This window comes from Mustela nivalis (assembly GCF_964662115.1).
Source record: "Mustela nivalis genome assembly, chromosome: 16".
NCBI classification, from domain to species: Eukaryota; Metazoa; Chordata; class Mammalia; order Carnivora; family Mustelidae; genus Mustela; species Mustela nivalis.
Genome location: NC_139035.1, coordinates 29,292,799 through 29,320,795, shown reverse-complemented (window position 1 = coordinate 29,320,795; position 27,997 = coordinate 29,292,799). Strand labels below are relative to the sequence as shown.

The 27,997-nt window shown below is 58.9% G+C and overlaps 2 protein-coding genes across 10 annotated transcripts in view; one reads left to right on the top strand and one right to left on the bottom strand.

Moving 5' to 3' along the window:
* Positions 1-517, top strand: part of EPHX1 (epoxide hydrolase 1) — a 34,278-nt gene extending 33,761 nt beyond the window's left edge. For all 4 annotated transcript variants that reach the window (XM_082704484.1, XM_082704485.1, XM_082704486.1 and 1 more), the window contains exon 9: positions 104-517. In XM_082704484.1, coding sequence (XP_082560610.1) covers positions 104-305 — 202 coding nt within the window. In that variant the 3' untranslated portion in view covers positions 306-517. The remainder of the gene's footprint in view (positions 1-103) is intronic.
* On the bottom strand, positions 489-26,939 carry TMEM63A (transmembrane protein 63A). 6 transcript variants are annotated; one of them, XM_082704477.1, is made up of 24 exons: positions 25,958-26,939; positions 22,854-23,036; positions 20,947-21,145; positions 19,241-19,320; positions 18,113-18,179; positions 17,208-17,245; positions 15,140-15,282; positions 13,865-13,916; positions 13,539-13,647; positions 13,022-13,092; positions 10,926-11,006; positions 10,608-10,731; positions 10,385-10,518; positions 8,895-9,032; positions 7,669-7,822; positions 5,675-5,781; positions 5,464-5,550; positions 4,975-5,037; positions 4,406-4,568; positions 3,958-4,063; positions 3,357-3,524; positions 2,628-2,743; positions 2,255-2,317; positions 489-1,582 (listed from the first exon to the last, which is right to left on the bottom strand). In XM_082704477.1, exons 3-24 carry the CDS (start codon positions 21,130-21,132, stop codon positions 1,457-1,459), a joined length of 2,376 nt encoding a protein of 791 aa, XP_082560603.1. In that variant the 5' UTR covers positions 21,133-21,145; positions 22,854-23,036; positions 25,958-26,939; the 3' UTR covers positions 489-1,456. The 6 variants fall into 6 exon arrangements, with proteins under 6 accessions (XP_082560603.1, XP_082560602.1, XP_082560606.1 ...); XM_082704476.1 differs by having other exon boundaries at positions 20,947-21,158; positions 25,958-26,318; XM_082704480.1 differs by having other exon boundaries at positions 20,947-21,360; positions 25,958-26,237.
* Positions 26,940-27,997: the final 1,058 nt, after the last annotated feature.

The window sequence follows — 27,997 nt, the reverse complement described above, 5'->3', positions numbered from 1 at the left end:
TGGGCAAACAGACCCCTACTCCCCCATCCCCAGTCCCCACTGCAGGGGACAGAAGGGGACCAGGATGCCACCTTGCCCGTCAGCGGGATCTCTCTCCTTCTAGGATTAAGGTCCACGTGCCCACAGGCTTTGCTGCCTTCCCTTGTGAGTTAATGCATGTGCCGGAAAAGTGGGTGAAGTTCAAGTATCCGAAACTCGTTTCCTATTCCTACATGGCCCGCGGGGGCCACTTTGCCGCCTTTGAGGAGCCAGAGCTGCTGGCCCGGGACATCTGCAAATTCGTGGGGCTGCTGGAGCAGCGCTGATGCCCGTGGGGCTGGCTGTCACCCACAGGTTCCCTGGCCGACAGCTGTCCTCCCCGCCCCAGGGCCCTCCCAAGGAGCAGGGAGACCCCCCTCTTCTCTTTGCAATGATGTATGCCCCACACCTGTCCCCCGCCCCTGCTGGCCCCCTGTTCACTGCCCCCCTCCAGCGCTCCCACACGCATGTCAGTGATGATAAATGATTCTATTCCTAAGAATGGCTGGAAGCAGGTGACATGGGCATACCCGTCCCAAATGGGGAGCCGTCCCAGTACAGCTGGCAGGTTGGGTCTGGGTTGGGGAGGGGGGGTCCCCACTGGGAAGGGCGGAACAGGCCCGGGGTGGGGGGGGGCACCGGGACACTCCATCCCCTCCTCATGTCCCTGGCTGCCCAGAGTATGGGGCTGCTGTTGGGGGGAGGGGGTGGGTGGCAGGGGGCCTGGGCTACCACCCACCTGGCCCCTGTGCCTCTGGCACCCCCTGGAGGCCGTGGGAGGCTGCCAGTCCCCATCCCCACAGGGAGAAAAAGGAAGAGGCCACCTGTCCTTCCAGCCAGGTTTGCAGCCCACCCAGCCGGGCCAGGCCCACTGCCTGCCTGTTCCCACAGCAGCTCCCAGATCGGAGGGGGAGGGCTGGGCACCAGCCCTCGTCTGGACCCCTCTCCAGCTGGGATCCGCTGCAGGCTTTTTGGTTATTGGCTAGTTGAGGGGTCTTCTGGGGCTGGGCAAGTCGCGTGTCTTCCCTCGTACCAGATTCCGTCACCACAGCAATGGGGCTGTGGGTGCACAATTCCAATATGGGATTCTGCCCCAAATCCCCAGGGACGGCATCCCAGCTACAGAGCTGGACGTTGGTGCAGGAGGGGGACCTGGAAATGAGCCGGGTTCAGAGCTGCTCAGCTCCCGTCCCCTCTGCTGTGGCCAGGAAGGCCAGTGCTCACCACCCAATGGCAGTCTCAGCCTGCCCCCTTGGCCAAGGGCAAGAACACCTTTCCGGTTCCATCGCTTAAGAGCAGCTGTGCTTAAAACAGGTGGGAAGTCATCCTGGGCTCGGCTGGGGCCTGAGTCAAGCCACCTTCCCGCCTGGGTCTCCTCTCCTGGCTCCGAGTCTGGCCCGGCAGCCCTCAGGCCTCCTGGTAGGCAGGTATGCTGTTGTCACTGTCCCCGGGGCCCTGGGACAGTCTCGCTGATGCTATGGATGGCGCCATAGGTCTGCTGCTGCTGCGGGGACAGGGCTGTCCTCTCTGAGGACAGGCCGCTCAGAATCCGGGGCACGTAGGGCTGCCAGCAAACAGGGGAGGAGGGGCTGAGTGCTTGGAGCATGGGGTGCAGGGGGAGCGGGGCATGAGACTCTGAACCCGCTCCTCCCCTGCTTCCTGCTGCGAGGCCCCAGAGCCCAGTAAAGGGGACTCAGGCCCTCCACCTGTACTGCCTCCTCCCCTGTCTGCAGGGGCAGGTGACCTCCAGGAATGCATCTTTCTGAGAACACTCTCCCCACTGGGGCTGGTCCGAGGACAGACACACAGGCCCAGGGAAGACAGGGGCAGGAGAGAAGGCTGCTCTACCCTGGGTCTCTGGCAGGGACCCTGGGGGCCTCCCACAGCAGGCACTGGGGCCACCCTGTTTCCTGCACACTTACACAGCCACAGGCCCCTACCACACTGCCCTGGGAGAGGCCTGAGTGCAGGGGGCATGAAACCTGCAGAGAAGGAACCAGGGCCTAAAACCGGAACCAGGGGGTGGGGCGGCATCTTGGCCAAATGTGGCTTCACCGGCATCAGCAATCACTTCTGGAATGTGGCTTTACCAGTGCTGGTGAAGCATCCCGTGGGACTAGGGATTCCTTCTGGAACTGTGGCTGCCACATGATTGAGGCACTTTTGTGTGCGCCCTCCCCCCGCCCTGCCCCAGGGAGCCCCCCAGGCTGGTGGCTGGGGAAAAAGGAGAACTTACCGTGAAGGCTGTTGGCCTGGGGGCATCTGCCTCACTTCCTCTGTCACTGCCAGAGTCCTCCGTCTGCAGATGACAGCAAAGACTCACCGTGATCAACAAAACCCATCTCCCTGAACCAGCAGCCTCGGAACAAACCGACCATTACCACCTGGGATGACAGTACTGGAGGGCACCAAACTCCCTGCAGCAGGCTGGGGGAGCTGGCCGCTCGGGGGGTTGGGGGGAGGGGAGGGAAGCCACACATGGCACCCAGCCACCCATGCCTTCCCCATGGATAAACAAAACATGGACAAGACTGCCCACAGGCTGGGCTGTGACAAGGTAGGGACTGCCCCCACCAGCTCCCCACCCATGTCCCCGTGGAACCCCTTACCCTGTAGTTCAGTGGGCTGAGGTGCTTGAAACATCCGAAGCAGGTGTAGGCCACGCAGACCAAGATGGTGAGCAGCACGACCAGGAGCGTAAACAGGGTGAGGGGGGCCCTCAGACCTGGGGACAAAGGGACGCCAGCCATGCTGGGGGGGGAGAGGGGCCACAGCTGGTGCGGCAACCACGTGGAAACTCTCCCGAGGCCAGGAGGGTGTCATCTAGCCAGGAGCAGCGGGAGAGGGACCCGCTGAACGGGTCATCCCTGGTCAGATTTCAGGAGCTGGGACCCCAAGCCCCGCTTCCTTGCTGGGCTGGCTCCCTGGCAGCTCCATGCCCTGGGCTAGGTGGGATGGAGGCCCCCTCCCCCGACCAGGGCTCGGTCACAATCCTTCTGCTTTTTTCATAGGCTGAGAGTGGCTGCTTCTCCTCCCATGGGCCCCCACTTCTGCACTGTGCTGAAGACCTGGGCCCACCCGCGCCCCAAACGGCAGCCTACACCAGCTTGTCCTCTCTGGTTCAGGCCTTCTCTGTAAGGTTTCTCCACTGACATGGGGTCCCCGGGGGCCCCTGGGTTCCAGCCAGCTCTGGCCCTGCTGCCCCCATCAGCCCTTGTCCGGGACCCACATTGCGATAGGGCACCCCAGTGAGGAATCCGACCAGCCGGTGTGCACGCAGCACCGTGAGCCCCACTCCGCTCCCCCCGCAGCCCGCCCTGGTCAGAAGGGCCCCTCACCCAGGCGCAGGAAGGAGAAGAAACAGAGCCAGAAGAGGCAGAGGATGGGTGCAGCCAGAGCCTGGTTCACGGCTGCCAGGTGGATCCTCTTCTCTAGCTTGGCCGGGAGGTAGGCAAAGTAGAGGTTGTGCCGGTCCACCATGTGCTTGAGCAGGATGTAGATGAGGCCTGCGGAGGTGGGGCTGTGAGCAGCAGGCCCGGCTGGGCCACCCCAGCCATAGGCCCACCACCTCCTGCTTCCCGGGACTGGCTCCGCAGCCTGCCCATTTGGAACCCAAGTAGGATGTCTAATGTATAAATATATACATATTTTGGTGCCGAAACCTGGGAACCTGATGTTTACTTTAGTGGCAAGACCTTGGTCTTCAAGGTCAAACGGTCCCCAGTCCAAATCCAGGTCTGCTCCTCACTGCGTCCCACTTCATCGCTGGGTTTCATCAGCGAAAGGGGTACAGAAACCACACCTGCCTCGCAGCCCGTGTGGCACGTGGCGGCGAGATCCCGGTGGTGTGCAGCAGCACAGGCCTGGCTGAGTGCGGGCGGCCCACTGCAGAGCCGTTCCAGCAGAGGGTGACCCAGCACCCCACCCCCAGCCACTCACCGAAGGGTGCGATAATGGGGCAGGTGATGCTGTAGGCCATGATGACCGTGAAGACACACAGCACCCACGCGTACATGGCGCCGAACTCGTACTGGAAGGCCTGGGTCTGGGTGGAGGGGTGAGGAGCTCAGTCTGGGCTGCCGGGGGACAGCGCGGGGACAACTTCCGAAACAGGAGGCGCACAGCTACTCCCACCTCTTGGGGATCCCTTCTGCCCTCCGCAAACCCCCAGCCTCCCTGGGCTCCCACCCAGGCCACCCAGGGCCACGAGGATTCGCGGGCCTTTCGGGTGTCTCTCATTCTGATCAGGGGTGCTCAGGACAGACAGGCAGTAACCCCAACCCGCAGGCTTCAGGGTCAGGCCCCCCATGGAGCCACACAGCATGGCACAGAGGCTGGAGTCCTGGGGGCAGTCTACATCCAGGCCCCACCCGCTGCACCCCTGTACCTGCTTGACATTCCTGCGGTCGGCTGCCGTCTTGGCCATGAACATGCGGAAGGTGTAGAGCACCAGGCCCGGCAGCCGGAGCAGCTCCATCCCGTTGCCAATGAAGGCCGAGGCGATGACGTAGTTCACGAAGAAGGCACCCTGGTCAGGCAGGAAGACGCACCTGCGGGGCCGCCGGTGGGTGGGGGGTGAGCCGAGGCCGGGAGCCTCTCTCCCACCACGGAAGGAGCCTCCAGGGCTCATTGTTCCTCCCTCCCCAGGTGGCTCACTCTCAGGAATAAGTCTCAAAGAACGAACAAGACGGCCACTAATGGAGTTCCGCCCTCAGAGACGACCCACATTTAGGCACAGTTGGCACAGAGTGGATCCCCTCCCCCCACGCCCACTGAAGGCTCTGCCTGGGCTGGGAGGGGTGCTGGGGAGGTGCTGGGCCCCGAGGCCACTAGAGGAGAGGACTGTCCCAGAGTGTGCTCTGGACTACCCACCCCCCCACACACTGCCCCAGCCGAGCCCCGGGGAGATGTGTCCCAGGGACGGTGGCTCCCAAATGCGGCACGGCCAACACCTACTCCAGCCTGATGTAGCCTTCTGAGGAAGTTTTGTCAAAGAGCCACCGGAAGAAAAAGTCCAGACTGGGGGGGAAAAAAAAACGAGGGCCATGAGAATTTCTGTCCAGCGCTCGCTGCACTCACCAGGCGTTTTCACAATTTTTCTGCTCAAAGCATCAGGCAGGACCTCCAGGTCCAGGTTCCTTGTCTAAGACGCCACTTAACTGCAGGGTAACCGGTCAGGCCGCTCTCCCAGCAACTCCCTCCCTTAAAACAGATTCTCCGTTCCCTACGGGGAAGGTCCGAGCTCTGTTTTGCTCTCAAGCTTCATTTAAGGAAGAGACCTCATCTCCAGAAGAATCCGTGAGCCCCACAGCACCTCGAGTGGGCAGGACGGGCGTGGATGTTGTCAGAGATGTGCGCGCCCCACCCCCAGACCATCTCCCCTCTACCGGGACCGGCGGAGGGGACCAACCAACGTGAACTCTCAGAGGTGGCGGCAGGGGTTACCTGGTGAGGCCCAGGGAAGGCAGGATCAGCACCATGAAGATCAAAAATATGTAGACTTTTGACATCATGATCCGGTTCTCTCCAGACCTGCAGGAAGCTGTAGGTGGGTCCTCCCAGCCCCCCAGGTGCTCCAGGTGCCCAGAAGGCCCCTGCTGGGAGGGGGAAACCCTACCCTGGGGGTGGGGGCTGGGCACTTGCGGTGCTCACTCACTTGGTCCAGTGAGACTCCAGCAGTGTGGAGTAGTACACGACAGTGGGGAGCAGGGCTGAGAAGGACCAGAGCAGGAGGGTCGGGAAGAACTGGCTAATGATGGGGTCCTGGAAAACAAAAGCCACGGAGGAGACAGGTGAAGGGGCCATGGGCACCATGACATCCCCCGGAGCCGACATGGGCCTTAGATGGGGTGTGTGTCCCATGACGTTGGCCGAACAGGCCGTAACCGGCCTGGACGGGAGTAAAGCTCTTCGAAGTGAAGCAAGGAACTTCACAGGCAGCCCCCATCGCCTCTGGGCCCCCTGATACACAACCAGCAGTGGCTGCCAAGGGAGGTGGGCACACCGAAGCCGGGCGCCTTGGGGCAGCCACCCACTCAGCTCCGCCTGCCCAGTGGGGACCCCATCCCGTGTGAGCCCACAGCACCCACGATTATCATCACATGGGCTCATAGACTCAACACTTTCCTTGATAGAATGAGCATAACCATAGAAAATCTGGTGAAAACCAAGTGGCATACTTCAGAAACTCGATAAAGGCCAATTTCTAGAAAATGCTATTGAATGAGGGGCACCTGTGTGTTACAGTCGCTTAAGATTCCAACTTCTGGTTTTGGCTCAGGTTTCACCTCAGGGTCATAGGATCGAGCCCTGAGTCAAGCTCCACACTCAGTGGGGTCTGCTTGGGATTCTCTCTCCCCTCTGCCCCTCCCCCACCTTCTCTCTCTCTCTCTCTCTCTCTCTCTCAAATAAATAAATAAATAAATCTCTGTAAAAATGTTACTGATAGGGTGCCTCAGTGGCTCAGTGGGTTAAGCCTCTGCCTTCAGCTCAGGTCATGATCTCAGGGTGCTGGGATCGAGCCCCGCATCCGGCTCTCTGCTCAACAGGGAACCTGCTTCCCTTCTCTCTCTGCCTGCCTCTCTGCCTACTTGTGATCTCTGTCCATCAAATAAATAAATAAAATCTTTAAAAAAAATGTTACTGAAATAGACGAGACTAAATTAACTACAGAACAGCCATGGACCATAGATCTGGGAGGGGTCTGTCCTCAGAATGGTGGCCAGTGTCTGCAGATCCCTGTTTTACTGTAAGAAACCCAAACTGGTTTATGGAGAACAGAAAAGGGGGCTCCACTCCACCTCCGAAGAACAGGCCTTGGCCACACGTCCCAAGATCGGCAAAGGTATGAACATTTACCAGCTTTAATTCTAAGCAAAACTGCTTAGTGTTCGTTGTGTATTTCTTTATTCTCATACCACGTCAGGTAGGAGAGCTCCAAGTACACATAAGCTCACGGTGGGGCCAGCCCCGCAGCCCGAGAGGGTGCTGAGGCAGGTACTCTCACTCCAGCCGTTGGACGAAAATCCAAGGCTCAGAATTCACCAGCCAGCGACGGCACAGCAAGGACCAACCCCGTGTGCCTTCCCAGAGCGTGACTCACAGAACACCAAGGGGAATTGGAAAAAAGAAAAACAACTTAGGGTCCAGCAGAGCTAATTATGGGACACCAATGCCTTTTTAAGCAGATGACCATTTAGGGAGTGTCTGGCTATTTTTGATTTATCTAAGATTTTAAAACTTCATCGGTTTCCTATCTAGGCTCAATGGTTTTGTAACAAAATTATTAGATGCCGGAAGATGACAGGGACAACTGCCATCCCAATGCGTGAAGCATGTGTCCCTCCTTTCTACCTGCCCCCCCCCCAGCGCCCTTCCACACAGGAGTCAGCCACTGGTCTGGCCTGGGGGACACGTAGGGGAGCTGAGTTGTGTACAGGGGGCCATTGGCGAACCTGGAGCATGATGCGGGGATGAGGACAGCCTGGCAGAGGCCCTGGCAGGAGCGTCCGCTATGCACCTGCACCACTGGCCTCACGCCTGCTCAGAACCACTGCTCCCAGCTCAGTGCTGTCCCTTGGCTCCCGATCCGCCCACCACGCCTTCTCGCCACCCTCCCCACAGCAGAGGCCTTGCAGCACAGTCACTCACGTTCAGCTCGTGGATGGGTTTGGTGACATTGAACTTGTCTATGGTGGACAGGATGATGGAGGGCGTGGTCAGGAAAAACAGTCCCACGAAGAGCGTGAAGTTGATACCCAGCCACTGGAACCACCAGCGGAAGCCCTGGATGGACAGGTTCTTCCTGCAGGGGGAGGACACAGGCCCCGGAGGCTTATCTCCTGGGCTCTGGCTGCCTGCTATGCCAGCAGCAGCCCCAGAGTAGGTGGGTCAGTGGGTCATATTTAGACACAGCAAGACACCGAGCAGAGGACTCCGGTGGGGGTGCTTGTTTTGACCTCAGGGGTACAGACAAGCACTCTGTACTGACCCTTAGCTTCAGCCATGTCAGATCTGGGGTCCCCAGCCACAGCGTCAGGGCCAGAACCCACCAAAGAGGTCCCGTGAGCACCCAGGCAGAAAAACGAGGCTCTGGCCTAGGACTGCCAAGCCATGTCTGCAGTCCTGATAACTAGTTACACATCCTCCCCAGTGGGGCTAGAGCTGGGTGCAGGGACGGGGAGGCAGGGGACAGCAGGGCCTGGACCCCACCCTGCCACGAACAGACAAACCACCCCTAAGGTTGGTAAGCCCTGGGACACAAGGAGCAGAACTGTCGGAGCCTGGTAGAGATGAGCACCTAAACGTTGATCTCAGCAGGGGGAGGCAGTACTGAGGCCAACTGTGCTGGGCCTCTCCTGGCGCTCTCCTCACCCCTGCATCATGCTGCAAGATCACTGATGGCCTCGTGGACACAGCTCAGCTCCCCTGCATGTCCCCCAGGCCAGATGTCTGTCACCTGACTGAAGCCTGCACGGGACCAGGGCAGTGGATGGGGGACGGGGGACAAGAGCCAGAAACTAGCCCTGCTGCTGAGCCTTGCAGGGCCCAGTCCCAACCAAGTAACATACTTGCATTTCAAAGATACTAAGTATGAAAAAGAGAAACATCTCAACTGATAAGTTGAGAAAAGTAACTGATCATGTGTAGAAATGATACTATTTTGGATAGCTGGGATTCATGGGAGTGAAGTCTAGGGCGTGGACAAGCCCTCCCCGGACCTGTCGCACACACACCACGCCCCCCCCCCCACGCCCCAGCGCTGGTCCAGAGAGGAGCAGGGGCCACATGCCGGCCTCCCTGACCGCCAGCTCCCGCCCGGGCTTCCCGGTGACCCGGCAGGCCCAGCAGGCACCTTCCTTGTCCCAGGGGCTCACCAGCAGATGTCCTCGGGGTAAGTGGCAAAAGTCACTGTCCATTTGGAGGTGCGGAGCTCCCCGCTGCAGGAGGACGGCTGGGGCTCGCCTTTGCACCGCAGGCTCTGACACTTACAGGCATTGAAGTCCTTCAGGATGCTGCCAGGGAAAGCAGAAGTGGCCAGGGTCTGTCTGGGGACCACGTACACACATGGCAGAGGGGACCCAGTGAAAGTGGGGGGCCCCAGGGCAAGGGACCTTGGCTTTATTAGTTTATTACAGGTGATGCTAAGAAAATCCATGCCTGGCACACTCTGGGGAGGATTCTAATCCCCAGAACAACCCGGTAAGCCAGGGAGGACTTCTGCTTCACAGATAGAGAAACTGAGGCTCCACCACCCAGCTGTGTGCCCCCTCCGTCTGACTGCCTCCAGGTCTTACAGACTTCAAGATAATACAGGTTATAAACTTCAGTCTCATTGTATCTATGATATTGCTAATATCATACCTACTAAAGCTGTTCACTATAATAAAATTCAATCAAAAAGGCAGCTAGGTCAGACGGAAACATTCCGCTATTTGGGGTCATAATATTCACTATATGCTAGGGAAAAAACTTGCTCCAGTCTCCTCCTAAATTCCGTACCTGAGAACCACTGCTGCATATATTTTTTTTATGCCGTTGCACGGCCTCGATCTGCGGCTCTTCCCCGGGCCACTCCCTCTGCCAAACCCGCACACGGGCACACTGTGGGCACATCCTGCAGCCAGGCCAGGGTTTCACCAGCCTTCCCCCTACTCCCTCCTGCTCTGACACCCTCCCCAGGACAGCCACATCACTCCTTGCCATCTCCGTGCCCCCACTCTTGCCTCAGAACACCCTCTTTCCACGGGTCCCCTCCTGGCTCTAGCCTTGAGGCAGGGTCTGTTACTGGGTCCATGCTGCCCACAGAGAAGACAGGGGAAAGGGCATCTGTGTGGCCACCTGCTGTCACCAGCGCTCTCCTGACCCCAGGCACGGGACTGCTTTGGGAGCGAGCACCCCATGCCAGCCTACAAACTGCAACCCTCCCCAGGCCTCAGCTCAGCAACAGGGAGTTCCAGAGTGCCTGGTGGGGTGGTGGTGTGCATTTGTACACGGATGGGCATCCTGGACATAGAAGAAGATCTGTGGTCCAGAGTAGACATCTGAAGGAGGGCAGCGTCTGTTCTGCTGGGCAGAACACTGGACAGAGGCAACAGGATCCCTGGGGCATCTGGTGAGAGCCCAGCAGGAAGGTAAGTCTGCGTCAAGCTGAGAGGGGCTCAGAAGAGTCACCCCTGTCCAGCCATCACACACACATGGGCTGGGATGACCGGGGGTGTGCAATGTCCCCAGCCACACCCAGGAAAGGAGATGGAATGCCACTAGCAAATCCAAGGGATGGGTTCCGTAGGACCACCTGCATCCAACAGGGACAGCAAGTCACCTGCAGGAGGACCAGAGTTGGCTGGGGAAGAGTCCCACTCACTAAGTGGCCATGGACTTCTCCTGGAAGGTGACAAAGGCCATCCCCAGTGGCCTCTCCTGGACCCGGCGCTCCTCCTCCATGATCCTCTCGGTCAGCCTGTCCTTCAGACGTGTGTAGTAAGCGATGGCATCCTCCTGCCGGCGGACACACCCCCTGGTGACCAGGCAGCCAGCATGGGGGTTGGGGACCACGCAGCGCACTCCTGCAGGGGCCGGGCCCTTACCCACTCACAGCCGGGCACTTCGCAGCAGCAGAACTGGCCACAGGGCCTGGGGTTGATCAGGGTCCACTGGCCTGTCTTTGCTCGTAGGCTCGTGTAATAGCTCAGGCTCTTCTCCGTCTTCTTCCTGCAGGGGGCACGGGGTGGGGGGGGGCAGTGAGGGAACATCAGCCTCAGACACCAGCCGCCACACCACACCCAGTCGCCACCAGACCCGAGCAAGAGAGGGGCAGAGCCGCCGTCCTGCCTTCCCCAGGGCCAGCAGGAAGGAGGGTGGGGTCTCAGCAGGGGAGGGGGACCCTAGGCCAGCCCCCCTCTTACCTCTCCCTGCACAGGGACAGCAGTCTGGCCACGTTGTAACACAGCTGGACATCCAACACCTCACATGTGGGATACGCGTCCCTGTGCCCAGAAAGATGCCTGTTGGACAAGAGGACCCCCCAGGACGGGGAGACCCCCCCAAATCTCCACTGCTTTTATTTTTGTGCTAACAAAGACCTCTTTTCACTTTGTCTTTTATCAATGGGGGAAATTTTTGAAATTTAATACAAAGAGGCCTTTTCTAAGAGTATGAAAGTCACTGCAAGTGACAGGTTTAGACCCTCATGGCTTTACATCAGCGGGTGCTTGTGGCCAAGGCTGGACACCACAGCTGACATTCTCCACCCACCCAAGGAAAGACATTTATCGTTGGCTCTAAGTCACGTCGACCTTGGACCCCTGAAGTTCTATCCAATCTGTGACCTTTTTGAAGGTCACAGACCTTTCAGGTTTAATGAAAGCAAAGGACCCTCAGCCCAGAAAATGTCTGCAACCTTGTTAACCATCCTAGGAAGATTGTGTCTACTTATACGCAGGCTGTGAGCATCCTTGCCATTGACCAGGGACTGGTAGGGGCTGATTTCATCCTCATCGTAACCTGGGAGGTTTCATCCCGATTTTCCAGTTGAGGAAAATTGCGCTGGACAGGTTATAGGACCTGTGCCCCAGGCCACATGGCTAGTGACTGTCGGGAACCGCGATCTGCCTCTGGGCAGCCCTGCCGTACCGCGTGACCTTCCCTCCCCTGACACACATAATCCACCCCCACCATACGCCAGGCACACCTCTGGGTACATCTTTGTAGAGACAAAGCCCATGTCAGTCATTGATTTGAACAGCAGGACAAGCCTGGGTCCCAGGAAGATCACCGGGGAAGAGAACCCCAGCGTGAGCACCCCAGCCACAAGGCAGATGCCAGGTCGGGCCCCAGGGGTTGCTGCAGCCCCAGATACCAAAAAAGCCACCTCAACTGGGAGAGCTCCGACCCAGGGTCTGCGTGGTAGGAGGGGCTTTTCTTGGCTAAGGTTATACAACAAACGACACAATTGCCTTCCCTGCTGCCCAGCAGGGCCCCTCGGGAGCTGTTTCAAGGAACAGAGAAAAGAACGCCAGTATGATGTTTATATAAAAGAGTACTTCTAGGGGCGCCTGGGTGGCTCAGTGGGTTAAAGCCTCTGCCTTCAGCTCGGGTCATGATCCCAGGGTCCTGGGATCGAGCCCCGCATCGGGCTCTCTGCTCAGCGGGGAGCCTGCTTCCTCCTCTCTCTCTGCCTGCCTCTCTGCCTACTTGTGATCTCTATCTGTCAAATAAATAAATAAAATCTTTAAAAAAAAAAAAAAGAGTACTTCTAAAATACTTGGAGCTGCTAAAGAGGTTAGTCAATAACTTGTAAACACTCGCTTTACATCTCTGCATAGTTCTTCACAAATGGTGCTATGCTACATGGTCCTCTGCCCCAGCCCGCTCTACAGATTACTGACCACTGAGCTGGTGGGAGTGAGGACAGACTGAAGCCCAGCTCCCTCACCTGCAGCCCAGGGGGTCCAGGGGCCTCTGCACCTGCTCTGTGCCCCCCAATCCTGCTGCTTCACTGCTGACCATGCGCACACCTCCTCCCCACCCCATCACCTGCAAGAGCCCTGGGGCAGGTGCTCAGTGGGTGCTGTGGAGATGGAGGTCCTGCCAGGGAGAGCTTGGACTCACTGAATGGTGAACTCTGTGAGGACAGGGCCCCAGACACACATGTCCCCTGCCCAGATGCCTGTGCATGTAAGAGCCCGCCCCCGGCCCTCCCCTTCGGAGACAAGCTCTGTCTCAGTCATCAGACTCCCCACAGCTAATGCTGAGGCGCCCAGGGGAGGTCATCTTCCTAGTGCTCTCCAGCTGTTTATTTGCCCCTACACCTTGGCCTCCCCTCTAGCTACTATGGTCACCTGGGGCGGCCATGGTGGCGGGCAGAGGACAGGCCAACCCAGCTGGAATCCTTGCACGCCACCGGCAGCCACGTGATGCCCGTGTGGCAGGGCCAGGCCCTGCTCAAGGTCTCCCAGTCCCCGGATAGGACATGGAGTGCTCCCCGAAGGCACTTGCTCACCGGAAGTGGTTCTCCACAGTCTCCTTCTTGGTGTCTCTCGGGAGGCCCGTGATGAACAGGGTCCGCCTCACCTGCCAGAGAAACACCCCAGGGAGAGAAGTCAGAGGGCAAACCTGTCTGCAGGCAGGCGCCACTCTGCAGCCCTGTTCCAGCCTCCCCAAAGAACACAGTGGGAGCTCGGGAGGCTCGGGTGCCCTCCTGCCGCCTGGCCAAGGCCAGACAGCTGTCATTGCCACGGATCCGCCTTGCAGACTGCACAAAGAGTACCCTGCCACAGCAGTCCTGCGAGCCTCCCTTGCATGACAAGACAGGGAGAAGGAACCCAGAGAGGGTGAGTGACTCAAATGTGGTCATACAGCAGGTAAGAGGAAAACCCAGGCCTGGAACCAACTCACAGGCATTCCTGTGCCCCCATCTAGCTGTGGCTGACAAAGAGAGAGGGCTGTTTGCATAGGCCTGGGGCATTGCCAGGGGCACCACAGGGCTCCAACTCCCCCGTGCCCCCAGCCACACTCACCAGGCTCTCTTCCTTGTACCAGATGGACTGGGTGTGGTGCCGCATGAAGCCCACGGTGAGGATGAGGTAGAGGACAGCGAAGATGGTGTGTAGCCACAGAAGGTCATCGCTGGGGGTGTGGGGGGGGGGGAGCACCACCTGCCGTGAGGGCTGGCTCCCCAGCCGGAGTGCAGGTGCAAGGACTGGGCCACACGCCCCAGCCACGGAGGGGCTCTCACACATCTGCCCACTGGCTAAGGACTCTCTGGCCGAGCCCGGGCCCCAGAGCCTGACTTCCCTTTGGTGGGTGCCCCCCGCACCCCCGTCAGCCCCCGCCCCATACTCACTTGGTCTGCAGGTTTGCTATCGTTGTCCTCCCAAAACTGTAAGGGTCTTTGTCTGCAGAAAAGGAAAACGCTTAGTCCCAGGATCAGGCTGGGGGAGGGGAACGGGGCCCAGTCACCTTGGTGTGCGGCCTCAGGCCCGTCAGAGGACCTTGACTGTCTGTCCAGTCTTTCCAAAGCCCCACCAACCAAGGCCTCTGCTGAACCGACAGCTTCTTCCCAACCCGCCCCGTGGGAAAGTCAACGTTGGAATAAAATCAGGGGCGCCTGGGTCACTCAGTCGTTAAGCGTCTGCCTTTGGCTCAGGTCACGATCCCAGGGGGCTGGGTTTGAGCCCCGCATCAGGCTCCCTGCTCAGTGGAGAACCTGCTTCTCCCTCTCCCACTCCCTCTGCTTGGTTACTCTCTCTCTCACTGTGTCTGTCTCTGTCAAATAAATAAATAAAATCTTAAAAAGAAAAAAGAAAATTTAAAATCACCCTAAGCTGGGCCCAACACCAAGCTGGGAATCACTGGGCAAAAGAAGTGCGTTCTTGGGGTGCCTGGCCGGCTCTGTCAGCAAAGCAAGCAACTCTTGATCTTGGGGTCATGAGTTGGAGCCCCAGGGCGGGTAGAGAGTTTACTTAAAAAAATTTTTTAGGGGCGCCTGGGTAGCTCAGTGGGTTAAGCCGCTGCCTTCGGCTCAGGTCATGATCTCAGGGTCCTGGGATCAAGTCCCGCATTAGGCTCTCTGCTCAGCAGGGAGCCTGCTTCCTCCACTCTCTCTGCCTGCCTCTCTGCCTGCTTGTCATCTCTCTCTGTCAAATAAATAAATAAAATCTTTAAAAAAAATTTTTTTTTAAAGGAAAAGGAAAAAAGTGGATTCATGATGGCATTTTGGAAGCTGGCTTCCTGCAGTTGCTGGGAAACATTGTTCCACACTCTGATTTTGACTTTGAGCATCACCAACATCTTCCAGATCCACTAATTACGGCCTCTAGATTGCGTGGGGGCAGGAGAGTGTAAAACACCCTCCAAAAGCTCAATTTGACAAATCTTGGGGTTTTAGTCCTCAAACTGGGACAGAATCAGAAATTGACATAGGGGGAGGGGACACAGCTATTGGCTGGGGGGAGGGGCGGGTTCTTCTCCAGACCTTGAGGCACAGGGGAGGGTTCCGGGAGTCACCTCGAGGACTCCTCACGTCTGAATGCCAGCAAGAGTCCCAGGGTTCTGCCCTATCACAGGGACACCTGTGGCTCTGCCCCGGCCCAGGTCGCACCAGATGAGGTGTCATTACCCAGCAAGTCGCCCGAGAGGTTGACAGGCAGGATGACGCACAGGGACAAGCAGCTGACCACCACCAGCAGGAAGATGATGTGTCTCTGGAAGGACAGGTAGTGGATGGCGTCCTCCCCACACCACTCCAGGATCTGGTCATCGCTGGCCAAGACACGCACATGGAATCTCCGTGAATGGCAGTGACAGGCCCAGCCACAGCTGACCTCACCGGATTCTCGGGACCAGCCCGGGAGGTGGGTTCCCATCCCAACCCGGTGTTCTACCTATGAGGACACGGAGGTGCCACCAGCATCCCCGGTCACACAGCTTGTGTGGGGACTCCGAAGCCTGCCCCCACGGCAGCACACCTGGGAGCCATCTGTGCACGGGCGAGGTGTGGAAACTCAGAGCCCACCGCCGCCCTGCTGCTGTGAATAAGCAAAGCCACTGACAACGGGGCTGCTGGGGCTCTCCTCTTTCCCAGGGCTCCCTCGGGTCAGCTGTGAGGCAGGGGGGAGCCGGTCCCGGAAGCATTGCAGGGCTCTCGGGTTCTCTGCCACCCCTCCTCCTCCCTGCATCCTGCTGGGGCTTCACAGGGCCTCCACCCTTTCCTGGGTCCCATATCTGAAAGCTCTGGCTGGCTTGGGGACCTGGAAAATTCCAGAGGCTGACAGCCAGACCTCTGTGCCAGGAGGCAGAAGGGGGATTTCCCTCTTTCCCATTCTCCAGACAGGGAGGTGCCCCGGGGAGCCAGGCTCCCGAAAGAGGGTGGGAAGGGTAGTGATGAAGACTCAGAACAATGAATGAGCGACGCTCATCCACGGTGTTTCTGGGGACGTGCCTCTGACTTCTCGCTGGGAGAGGAAACTTTAATCTGAGGGGCCTCCTTGAATGTCCGCTGTAATGTTGGCCATGAGCAGCTGTTAGAATTTAGTTGTAGCCTCAAAAACGTCGAAGTGCTGTCCTTTCTGAGACAGGAACAGGAGAAAACTCCGGGGAGTGGACATGGGAAACATGTCTGACACAGTGTCACAGTGACAAAGCAGGATACACGGCAATCCCCGTGACAGCCCTCCATGAGAAATGTGTCCCTGTGCGCGGGGGAGTGGGGGTCTGGAGGGGACACGGAACCAGAAAAACAAGGCATAGGGAGAGAATCCGGCCTCAGAGCCGATCTGCCCACTGCTGTTGTGGGTTACCATGGAAATGATGAGTCAGTGTCCTCTGCTGCTCCTCTGGGTGGTGGCTGGGGGGGGGGTGTCCCCAGCCCAGGGGCGGGGGCATGGCTAAAGAGCAGCCAACCAAAGACCACACCCTGGGCATGGGGGGTGCAGGGAGTGGAGGGTTCTAGGCAACCTCAAATTTGTTCTGATTCTTCTCCTTACGTGGTGGATTTTTTGCATGGAGTACGTGTGACTTAGTGTCAGGAGAAATGTCTCCTAGTGACACGATTCTGCAGTGGCAGAGAAGGATGGAATTGGCAGATGCCCCTCTCCCACGTCATCCTGGGCCCCCTCCTATAGTTGGGGAAGGTGAGGCCCAGAGAGAGGGATGTCCCCAGCACCCCATAACTGCCACGTATCATCAGTTCTGAGAGGTCCTTCCCATATCTGGGTACCCCCAAAGGATGCTCCCTGTGAATGCAGCAAACCCTAGCTGGATAGGAATTTTCCCGCAGCCCCCACATCTTAAAAACAAGGCAACTTTTAACCCAATGAGGTGAATGTACTAAAGCATCATTATTTCTCCTCTTTGCACCAAATTAGACACAGAAGCCTGCTGGGTAGAGCCTCTGGCCAGGCGTGTCCATGTTAGATACTAAGGAGGCATCACTCCCACCTAGAGCCCCAAAAATTAGCTTTTGTGAGCTCATGCAGGGATCGTCCGGGACCCCCAATTCTCAGCCCCCACATCCTACTTTGGACCTGAGCTGAGAAGCAGCGAAGAGACCCCGTCTCAGGGTCGGGCCATTTTGGCCTTTCCTCCTCGTTGGTCAAACACGCAAAAACCTACCTGAGAAAGACAGTCAGCCAGACACCCCCACACACACACCCCGACACACAGGCCAGCCACTGTGCTATACTCACTGCAGGCGGAAGATGGCGGTCAGCCAGGGGCAGCATCCCTGGAAATGCAGAGATCAGGGGTCAGCCATGAACATCTGTGTCTTTGGGAGGCAGATGTGATCATTGTCTGTGACATTAAACAACCCCCTAACCTCCCCTGGCGTGAAAGCATTGCTTTTGTTCCCAATTCAGCAAGCTACCGCGTGTCCCCAGAGTGACAGGGTCTCCATGCTCCCACCCCATGCCTGGAACACTTGTAAAAACCTCTCAAGCTTTGACAATTGGCAGAATCATACAGGCTCTAGGGACAAATGCTGAACTTGAAGAAGAGCTGACAGGAGCTCAGGACAGCTGCAGAGAAGCTTCCGCAGGCTTCTGTTTGGTTGCCCGGAATGACAGGCTGAGACTCGGGACAGATGCAGGGAAATGAGCCTTGTGGATGGGACGGTCCCCCCTCCAGTGGGATTATGGAGGGAAGAGGGGGTCTGTAGGTTTTACTGTCCATCGCATCTCTTACAGATAATCCCCCCTAAAGCTGGGCTGTCCCCTGGCTGGGAGACACACAGGTTTGGTCACCATCCCTTCAGGGCAACAGGGCTGGACAGGGCATGGTCCCTGCCCAGAGGTGGCTCAAACCAGCAGCAAGCCCTCAACAAATTGTCGCGCTTGTCCCTGAGTGTGATCACAGAGACAAGTGCTGGGATTACAGGGGATGTGGAGAGCCCCCTGCCGAGAGCTGATCTCGGCCCATGCTCCCCCGAGCTGCATCCTCCCTGCGCACATCCCAGTCTGGCTGGCTTGGTCGGTGTAGGGAAGAGCACCAGCACCCGCCACTCAGGCTGCAGGGTCCCGAGTCAGCTGATGGCAGCCCTCCCCTCCCCCGCCCCCGCCCCTGCCATGGCCGCACCAGTCCCTTCAATACCAACCAGCTCGCTTTCAAAATCTTGTTGCCCCAAAGAGGAAGATGAAGATAATCTCTGGAATCTGGACTCACTAGAAACACAAAAGGGAAGAACCACAGAAAATTCTTTCCCCAGGTCTACACTCCGCGTCCAGCATGCTGACGCCTCTTCGAGCTCTGGGCCAAAGCCTCAAGCCCGCTGCAGAGCTGGCACAGGGTGTGACACGGCCCGAGGGATGTGCAGACAGGGCGAGGCCCACACCTGCGCATGTGACACTCCACCTCACAGGGGACGAGGGCCCAGGGCTTAGGCATCAGCAGAACACCCCCGTACCCCATGTCCTGGGGCCCCAGCACAGCCGCTCGTCCACATAAAGGGCCTCAGAGCATGGACGTGCACAATCCATTTCCCCAGGTGTTAAATAGAACTCAGAACAAATGCCGTATTCTGTCCAATCCACAGCACCACCAGCTCGCAAACACCAGCACCGAGGCCAAGGAGAAGGCAGGTGTCTGTGCCCCCGCCCGCATAACAGACCGTGTTACACCACGGCCCCATGGAGCAAGAGTGGCAGGGGTCGTGTGGAGAGCGCCCGAGGAGGCTGGGGGGGCGAGAGTCGGGCGCACGTGGATCTCCCCCACAGCTTCCCATTCTGCATCTGACATAGGATCCAGGCCGTGCGGCAGCAGCTGAGCTTGGAGAGGCTGGCACGCAGGCTTGGAGTCCAATCCCCCCTTGGGTGTCCTGAGCCGTCAGAGCCTAGGGTTGGGGGGTATCAGGCCAAGGGGGGCCCTGCTCCCCTACAGACTCAGCCAACACTGGCTAAGCAGGGCCAGCCCCCCACACTGACCCCACACAGGGACAGGGGCAGCTCCCTAACCTGCCTCGCCTCGTCCCAGCCCCAGACTAGCTCATTTCCAGAAAGAGACCCTTGAAAATACTCAAGGTCAGAAAGACAACTTCTCCCTGAAAAGCCCTACATATTCGAGGCAGCTGGGTTTCCTCCGCAGCCTGAAGCCAACGGCTCCTGGAGCGTGGGCCTGGCAGCAAGTGCAATCTAGACTCAGCATCCCCCAGGGGCCGCCAGTCCGTCCCACAGACGGAGGGGGGGACACACACACACACACACTTGAGGTGACGTGTCCTCGTTACCTGTCAACTTCCGACACCAGTGCAATGCGGCCATAATCCCAGAATCTCCTTCTTATGATGGTAAACACCGAAATTAAACACTAGATAGAGAAAAGAACTTCTAGTTAGAAAGAGACAGCTGTCTTAGAGGCAAAGCCCATCATCCTAAATCCAGCAGAGCTGGGAGGGCCCAGAGAGTGTGTTGAGCTGCCCAAGGCCACACTGTGGCAGGGTCGGTCGGATGCTCTGCACACCCCCTTTGCCAGCGCCCATCCACAATGCGCTGGGCCTCCTGGGGCCCCCCTCGTCCCACACACCTGCCCCGTTCCCTGCTCTCAGGGCCACAGCAACAGCCACGACTTCCCCAGCCCGGACGGGCCTTCCTTGGCTCCTGAGCAGGAAGACAAGCCCAGACCCCGCAGCTGCCCTGGGGACCAGTCTCCCTTCCCTTCACACAGATGTGCATGTTTGATTCCCAGGTGCAGCACAGCCCCAGGCCAAGCGAGCAGCCGTCAGACCTTCACTTGGTGTGTGGTTCTCCCGGACAGGCTGCGCCCACCGAGGACCTGCTGCTCTGGGGCCCTGGGCTCATCTCATCTCCCATCCTCTTAGCTGCCCTACACCTCCTCAGACCTGGGCAGGTCTCTCCCTGCTCCCACACAGGTTCCCTCCCTCCAGGTTCAGGGAGGCAGAGACAGCCATTTCCATCAACACAACCCTGCTGCCCGGTCAGGAGCTAAGCTTTTCAATGTGGGTTTTGTCTCCCTAAAGCCAGAACCCCACAGGGGCTGTGCTCCTGCTCCCTGAGGAATTAGCTCCAGGTGGGTGGGGAGTTGGCGATCGTCTCCAGAGGCAGGTGAGTCATGCCTTAGGGTAAACTTGAAGGCTGCTCAGGGTGAACTCCTGCCCCTGCCTTCTTGGGGTGTGGGCATCTCCCACGCACCCACGTCTTCCAGGTCCCGCCGGCTCCCAGGTGCACCCCAGAACATCCCATGATAAAAATCCACTGCCTGCAGACTCCCACCTCAGCCAGGCCCCCTCAGCCACGGCCACCTCTGTCCCAGATGTGTCTTCTTGGCCCGCTGCCCCCACCCACGTCGCACCCCATTTACTCCCATGGGTGCTGTCACGTGTCGGGAGAAGGTATCAGGAAGTGGGTAGGCCAAGGAAGGTGCACCTGACCCCAGCGCCTGCCCCCTGGCCAAAGGTGGGTCGGCACAGGGGAGAAAAGTCGTGTACTACAAACTGGGGGGTTGGTTTGGGAATGGGGAGGTCTACACAAAAGAGAGGCCACTGTGTGAGCCAGCTCTGAGTAAGGGGGGCCTCTTCCTTAAAAGGCCCAGGACCCAGTGAGGACAGGAGGTGACGTTTCTAACCCGGGAGGTGCGGCCACTCTGATTTGAACCCATACCTTCTGTCCTCCCCTCTCATCCCTGAGGACACCCTCCTCCCGTGGGCCTCCCCACGTGACGGGCCACTAACTCAACATCAAGGGCACAACCGCATGGGCTCTTTCCCTGCAAAGCCTGGCAGGATCTTCTCCAGAAATCCCAGAGGAAAGATTCCTGAACCCTGCTGTGCAGAGGGACACACACAGGTCACAGCCACAGCTGGAGGGCAACACAGCGGGCATCCACACCCAGGTGTGCCTGACCATTCCAGAAGGCGGGGGGGGGGGGGGGGGGGACGGGGGGGGGATGGGAGGAGCGGGGGGGGGGGCATCTCACCAGGAAGCAAATGACGTCTATGAGCAGGACGGTGGGGACGCCTCCAAAGGTGACCCCCTGCAGCACAGTGCTGTTCTTGGCTGAGTTGTAGCAGTAGGAGTCGTTGGGCTGGTCTCCGAGGCCCAGCCGCCCACGCAGGGACACCACCTCGGACTGCCACAGCTCCAGGGACCGGGGGCCGGTCATCGCGACTGACTCCCTGGAGAAAAAACCTGGGCCAACAGTCAGGGCGTGGGTGCCCCTGCGGTCTCCCGGGCTTGCGCTGGCGGAGCCCAAGGTGGGGGCTGGCAGCAAGGAGTCAGGGAGCAGCCGACACCAGGCCCCGTGCGTCTGGCAGAGCCCACAAGAATAGCTCCATTGTGGGGACAGTGTCAGGCGGGGGGAGCACTGGTCCGGGACACAGCTGGCAGCCTCCTGGAGCGGAGGAATAGGAAGGAGGGGAAGGCCAGGGGCCACTGGGGCCGCCAACTAGAGCATCCGTGGGAGCTGCGGGAGCTCGAGAGGGCAGGCAGGGGACAGACAGGAGGGGGACAAAGATGGGGAGGAAAGCAGGACTGATCAAATAAGGGACACCCAAGGAGGCAACAACAGTGGATCCCCTGGAGCCACAGACGGGCCCCCGGCCCCACTACTCCTGGGCTGTCCAGCCGGGACCTCAGACACAGGCCATTCCATCCACTTGGAACGGAGGCTCGGGGCTCTACGGAGCGAGTCAGCAGAGTCGGCCCCAGACCCAGCCTCTTCCTGCAGCGCCACACTCCCCACCTGGCATGATGACAAACACACGTTAGCCCAGAAGGGGCAGCCAGAGGAGGCCGAGGCAGGGTGGGGAGCAGGGAGAGTTGGAGGAGGATGGGAGAGAGGGAGGGGGGGGTTCCTCAGGGACCCCTGGAGCGCAATCCCAGCCCTGTCCTCTCACTCCCCCCGCTCCGGGTACCCTCGGTCTAACTGGAAGGCCCAGCATTTCCAAAGCAAATATCACTCCTGGCTGGTTGTTGACCTTTCCTTTCTGAGGCTCCCGGCACTCCCGTGAAGCCAACGGAAACCTCCAGGGTTTGTCTACTGCCACGGAAGGCCCCAGAGTCGGTCCCCAAGTCCTGGCCCCCTTCTCATGCTGTCTGCGGCCGAAAAGCCAGCAGGAATCCTCGGCACCCCTTCCTCAAGCTCCCTCTGCCCCGTCGGGTGAAACTCATTTGTCCAGGGGTCCTGCTAGGTCTAAGATTTCTTTTTCTGTTTTTAAAAAGATTTTCTTTCTTTCTTCCTTTAAGAGAGGGAGCTCATGGTTGGGGAGGGGTGCAGAGAGAGAGGGAGGGTGAGAACCTCAAGCAGACTCCGCGCTGAGCAGAGCTCCGGACACGGGGCTCGATCTCACAACCATGAGATCACGACCCGAACCAAAATCAAGAGTCGGACACTTAGCCAACTGAGCCACCCAGGAGCCTCCAGCTCTGATATTTCTAACATGCTACGGAAACAAAAGTCCTGGGGACAAGAAGAAAAGGTACAGACAACCCAACCAGGTGTTCGGTTGGGTGGTCTGGGAATGCTGCTCCAGTGTGTGTGGGCTGGTGAGCACCACTTCTGGCCCCTGGGGATGGCTGGCTGGGGACAGTCTCTCTCTCTCTCTCTCTCTCTCTCACACACACACACACACACACAGGAAGAGCAGGAAGGGGGTGAGGTGGCAGGTCCTAGGGCCTGGGAGGATCCCCCAGTAGGCCGAGCCACTTTCTGACCCCCGTAAGAGATTTGGCAATGGCTAGAAGATACGAGGCCAGAGGCATGGAGTTGGTGACTCTGAACAGAGTCCTGGAGACTCCTGTGGGAGGCAGATCCTGCGGCTCACCCAGCGGCACCACCCCACAGCAGGGCCTGGCGCCTGCCCCTCCCTCCTGCCCCACACTCACCAGCAGGGAGGACTGTGGGTGCGTCCCTCTGAGAGGTCCTCACTTGGAGCCGGCTCCGGCTTCGGCTCTGGCACACACAGAGGCAGCCCCAGCCGCCTCCCAGGACGCCTCGGGCCTGCTACTCATTTCCTGCAGGGCCTTCCTGACCCCAGGACCGGGGAGCGCCAGCCTTCACAGGCTTCCCTAAGGTACACAGGCGGCCCGAGTCACTGTCACGGCCTTCCCCAGCCTGGCACACTGCCCTGTGCTCACACCTGCCCTGAGTCTCTGAACTCAGACACCCACATGGCGCCTCTCGCTCTCCCCCCAGGGGGGCTCCCCCAGCCTGGTCTCCCCCCAGCTCCCAGAACTGGTCCTGGGTCCTCCTCTGGACCGCCTGCTCCTCTCTCCTCCTCCAACATCAGCAGCCTCTCCCTTCTTCTCCGGCTCCTGGAACTGCAGGGACCAGGGAGTGTCCCCCTATGAGGGCAGGGGTGGCCGTGGGCTCCAGGTCAGCCCCTGAGTCCAGGACCTCAGCGGGCGCCCAAGGGCAGCTGCTGTCTGAGGGTTAGCATCAGGAGAGGGAACACAGAAGAACAAACAAGGAAGCCTGAAAGCTGATGTGGGAAGAAACTGCAGTGGAGGGAAACCTGGGTGACTCAGTGGGTTGACCATCTGCCTTGGGCTCAGGTCATGATCCCAGGGTCCTGGAATCGAGCCCTGCAAGTGGCACCCTGCTCAGTGGGGAGCAGTTTCCTGCGTCTTCCTCTGCCTGCTGCTTCCCCTGCTTGTGCTCTCTCTTTCTCTCTGACAAATAAATAAATAAAATCTTAAAAAAAAAAAAATGCTCACAGAGGGAGCACTGTCCCTGGAAGCAGAGGGCCCACAGCAGGAAGCTTCCTGTGATTCCCCTTCCCCCTCCCCCTCTAGGCACGCCTCTAAGTCACTTTCCTCCTGCCAAACAGGCTCCCTGGGGTGGTTTTACAAAGTTGGGCAAGAGCTCCTGAGGCCAGCCAGCGAACACTGCCAGCCTGGGAGAGAGCCTCGAGGCACCTCAGACTATGGCCCTGCCGGGTCAGCCCCTTCTTGGGGGAGCGCCCAGGTGAGGACAGGACTTTGGAGGAGGCCCGCCATCCTCTCAGATCTTTCAGCTCCATTGTGAACTGTCCCTGCACTATACACACGTCCCCTCCAAATTCTGCTGAAACATCACGGTGCCTCCAGAACCAGCCCCCCCCCCCACACCACATCTTCCCGAACAGACAAGCTCTGACCCGACAGCTGGGGGCACAAAGCACCACAGGGCAGCCCTACCTGGCTGGGACTGGTGGGGTGAACCAGGAAGTAGCCCCCATGTCCACGCGACCCAGTCTTCCCACTTATAGACCCGCTTAGGCGAATGCCTCATCCGTGGCTCACAGAGAGCTCTCTAGTAACCTGACGGTAGGAGAGGCCAGGGGAATAGCAGGTGACTCGGGCCCCCACCTCCAAGTGCAGCCCTTGTGCACCCCAGAATCTGGCCGTGACCATTGGGAGGAAGGGCTGAATCCAACAGCCGGCCTCAAACTTGCCAACACTAACCCACCAGCCACCTGAGTTGGCAGCCAAGGCAGCCAGGACAGGCCCAGGACTGGACAGGACAGGACAGGCCCAGGACAGGACAGGACAGGACAGGATGGTCAGCATCAGCACACCTGACCATGTATACCCTCCTTCCAGAAAAGCCAACAAAATGTGGCAGGAGGTTTGAGCCCTGTCGGGTCCTGTGAGAAGGCCCCATTCAAATTCAGGGTATTTTTATCAGCACAAACTTCCCGACAGCAAGACTACGCACAGCTGCAGCCCTTCAGCCACAGGACCTGACTCAGAGAGGCTTGCCCAGTGAACGAAAAGGTCTTAAAGCCCCACCAGACAGGACCCAGGACCCTGGACCGCTGTTTCTCTCCCTAAACACAGCCCGCCAGCCTCAGGGAGGCAGGGCACCCAGAAGAGCACCCTGAGTTCTGCACTTACAGGGCCTCTGTACCATGTTGCTTAGACAAGTGGCTTAAATGCTCAGTGCCTTGACTTCCTTCTCCATAAAATGGGGGCGATGATGTTGTTCCTCTTACAGGGCTGTTGGGAGGCCCACACCTGAGACAGTGCCCATGAAGCACTTAGCCCAGTGAGCACTCAAAAGGTCTGGGTTTTTATTCTAAGTCACTCCTCCAGCTAGTGGGGGACACAATGTCAGGACTCCCTCTAATGTTCAAGAGGGACCTTTCCTTGGGACACTAAACAAACAAGAGATTATTGTGAAGAGGAGGGGGCTTCTGCTTCTCTTCCCATTCTCCTGGAAGCAGCACACTTGGGACTCTGACAGGTGTCAGAGGGTGGGGGAGGGGGAAATACTGGTTGCTCCTGCAGGGAGGGATGATGGGGGAGTCTTTCCCCGACCCCGTGAGTGTCTTCAACCCCGTAGGTGCCAGGGCCTCAGAAGGGCCCCAACGTGCCCCCACACCCACCCCCGCTCCTGTCTCGTGCCCCGGCTGGGACTTGGGGAGCACAGCCCACCGGCCTAACCAGGAACCCCGGGCCCTGTGGACGCTGCTGGCAAGCAGCCCCGCAAGCCCGGCGGAGAAGGAAGCTGGCGGCCACTCGGTCTCCCGCCCCGTGGAGTCCTGCCCTTGAAGACACCGCGTGGGGCTAAACAGGGAGGCCAGCCCAGAGTCTCAGGTAGCCAGTCTGATCTGGTCCCCAAACCCGGGCGGTTTGGTTTCCTGGCAAAACTCTCCTCACCCTCCCCAGCCCTGGGCCTCCCTCTGGGCATCCGCAGGGCCGCGACAGGGGTCACTGAGGGACAGTCCCCGGGGCTTCCACCCCCGCCCAGCGGCGGGGGGAACTCGAGCGCCCGCCCCTTCCCAGGCCCGCCACGCAGAGTCGGAGAAAGAAGAGCCCCACCCCGCCCCCACCCTGGCCCCCGGCTGCGCTCCTCGCTCCCGGTCCGGGCTGCAAACTCGGGCTGCCTGGGACTAGACCCCAGGGGAAGGGGAGGGGAGAGGGAGCCTGGGGGCGAGCGCAGTCCGGAGAGGCTGTGGGCCGGGGACCCGACCCCCCGCTCCCACCCTGCGCCCCTTCCTCTCTACCTGCGGCGAAGGAGCGGCGTCTGCACCTGGCCGGCTGGGGCGGCGTCCCCGTCACTCAAAAGTTGCAAAGGGAAACTCGGGCGCCTCCTGCACATGCGCAGAGCCGCGCGCGCCGGCCCCATTGGCGGCCCCCACCCGGCCGCGCGTCACCCCGGCCTTTTCCCCGCCGGACCGCAGCCCCCCGGGAGGACGCGCGGCTCGGCTCCGGGCGGAGGTCGCAGGGCCGCTGGCGACCCCGGGGGCCCGAGCTGCCCAACCGGGTGGGGAGCTCCTTCTCCCCGGAGCGGGGCGGAGCGCACGGGACGGGAGGCAGGGACAGGTCCCGCGCCCTCCCTGGGTTTCCGTATCTGTAGCCCCGGGCGGGGGAGCCCGGGAGCCGGGGAGCCGGGGACCCTCGGAGCTTTCCCGTCATTACCCCTGGGGACCCTCTGGTGGACGCCCTGGCACCCCTCGGGCCTCTCCCACGTCTGAGCGCTCCTCTTTCACTGCCACGTTCAAGGCCTTCTCCGTTCCTCCCTGCCCCTGAATGGCCCGGCCTGTGGCTCTCTGCGGTGAGGTGCACGGGGTGGGAGCCGGGCGCATCTTCCTGCTTCTCCAACAGTTCCCTTCCGTCCCATCTGGACTCCTCCTGTTTCCCCTTCCCACCCCCACCATCCCAAACACTGTTATTTCCTGGAGTTTGCTTAGGGCCCCTGCACTCAGCCCTCCTGACAAGCGCCTGGGCATCTGTCCTCTCCTGCTGTTACCTCCTGCGGACAAGGGCCTCACAGTTAACCTCCCCCAAGCTCCTGCCCATGGTTGGACGACTGTATCCTGCCCCCGCCACCCCGGGGCCATACCAGAGTTCTCGGACTGTCTACTGTCTTCCCATCCCTCACGCCCCCATCCTCATTCTTTCCCTGACTCAGTTAATGACACCACCACCTGCCTGATCTGAACTGAGGGGTCCCAGGAAGTGCTAGGCTCTGCCCTCTAGGAAGTTAGAATGGTGAAGCCACTGACCAAGGGGAAAAAAAGAGAGAGAGAGAGAGAAATGTCCGAATCTTTGATTTCAAAATTGCAGAGAGGAAAGGGATTTCTAAACTTGACTTTCAGTAGATGAAATTTATTTCAAAATCAAGAGAAGGCCAAGTGGGTCTGAATGTCAGTTCAGAAAGCTATAACCCCTTGTCATGTACCATCGGTGTGGCAGGTGCTGGTAAAAATACCATCTCCTTAAATCTCCCGTAGATGGTTGGGAGGCAGGGATTATTCTGTTGTGTAGGGAAGGAAATAGAGGTTTGGAGGGTACGGAATTCAGAGCTAATAAGAGCTCTGCACACTGTCTCCAATTCAAGATGTACAGGCTGGGTTCAAAGTCACCGCTTATCAGTCCCTGTGATCAGTGCATTGGAAAATGTCATATTAATTTTCAACATCTGCTCCCTTCATCTGCTTCCACAGCTAAAGGCTGACCTACAGTCTTAGAGTTCTCGTGATTTTTTTCATCACAGACATTTTTATTTTGTAGCAAGTAGAGTTGAAACAAAGCCCACTCACTGTGTCCAGGAAGGTAAGGTGACAAAAGACGTCTGCTTGCCTTCTAGCAGGATGGGTGCCCTGGACCCTGAATGGCTTCAGTCTTAGCTTCCTAAACAACTGAGACCTTGACTGAGTCCTCTCTAGCTCCTTCTTGTTTTTCTAAGCACATTGACCTAATCCCCTCAGAACTTCCTGTTCCCTCTGGGTAACAGGTAAAATAGAGAAATACAGATGAAACCGTGTTTCACTTGTTAGAAGATGTCCTTACTATCTGGGTTGGGAATACACAACCCATACTTGACCCTAAGACAAGCCCAATCCACAGAGCTCAGCCCAGGTCCAGCAACAGAGCAAGGAAACAATGGCAATTTGGCTTCCTGCTCTTCCATTATAGAACTGACAGAGAGAAGTGCTTGGGATACCATAACCTGAACACAGAAGACCAGCAGGGGCTACCCAGTTGCCAGGGAGTCTTGACCCTGGAAAACCAAAATCAGGAGATGAGCTGAATGGACAGAG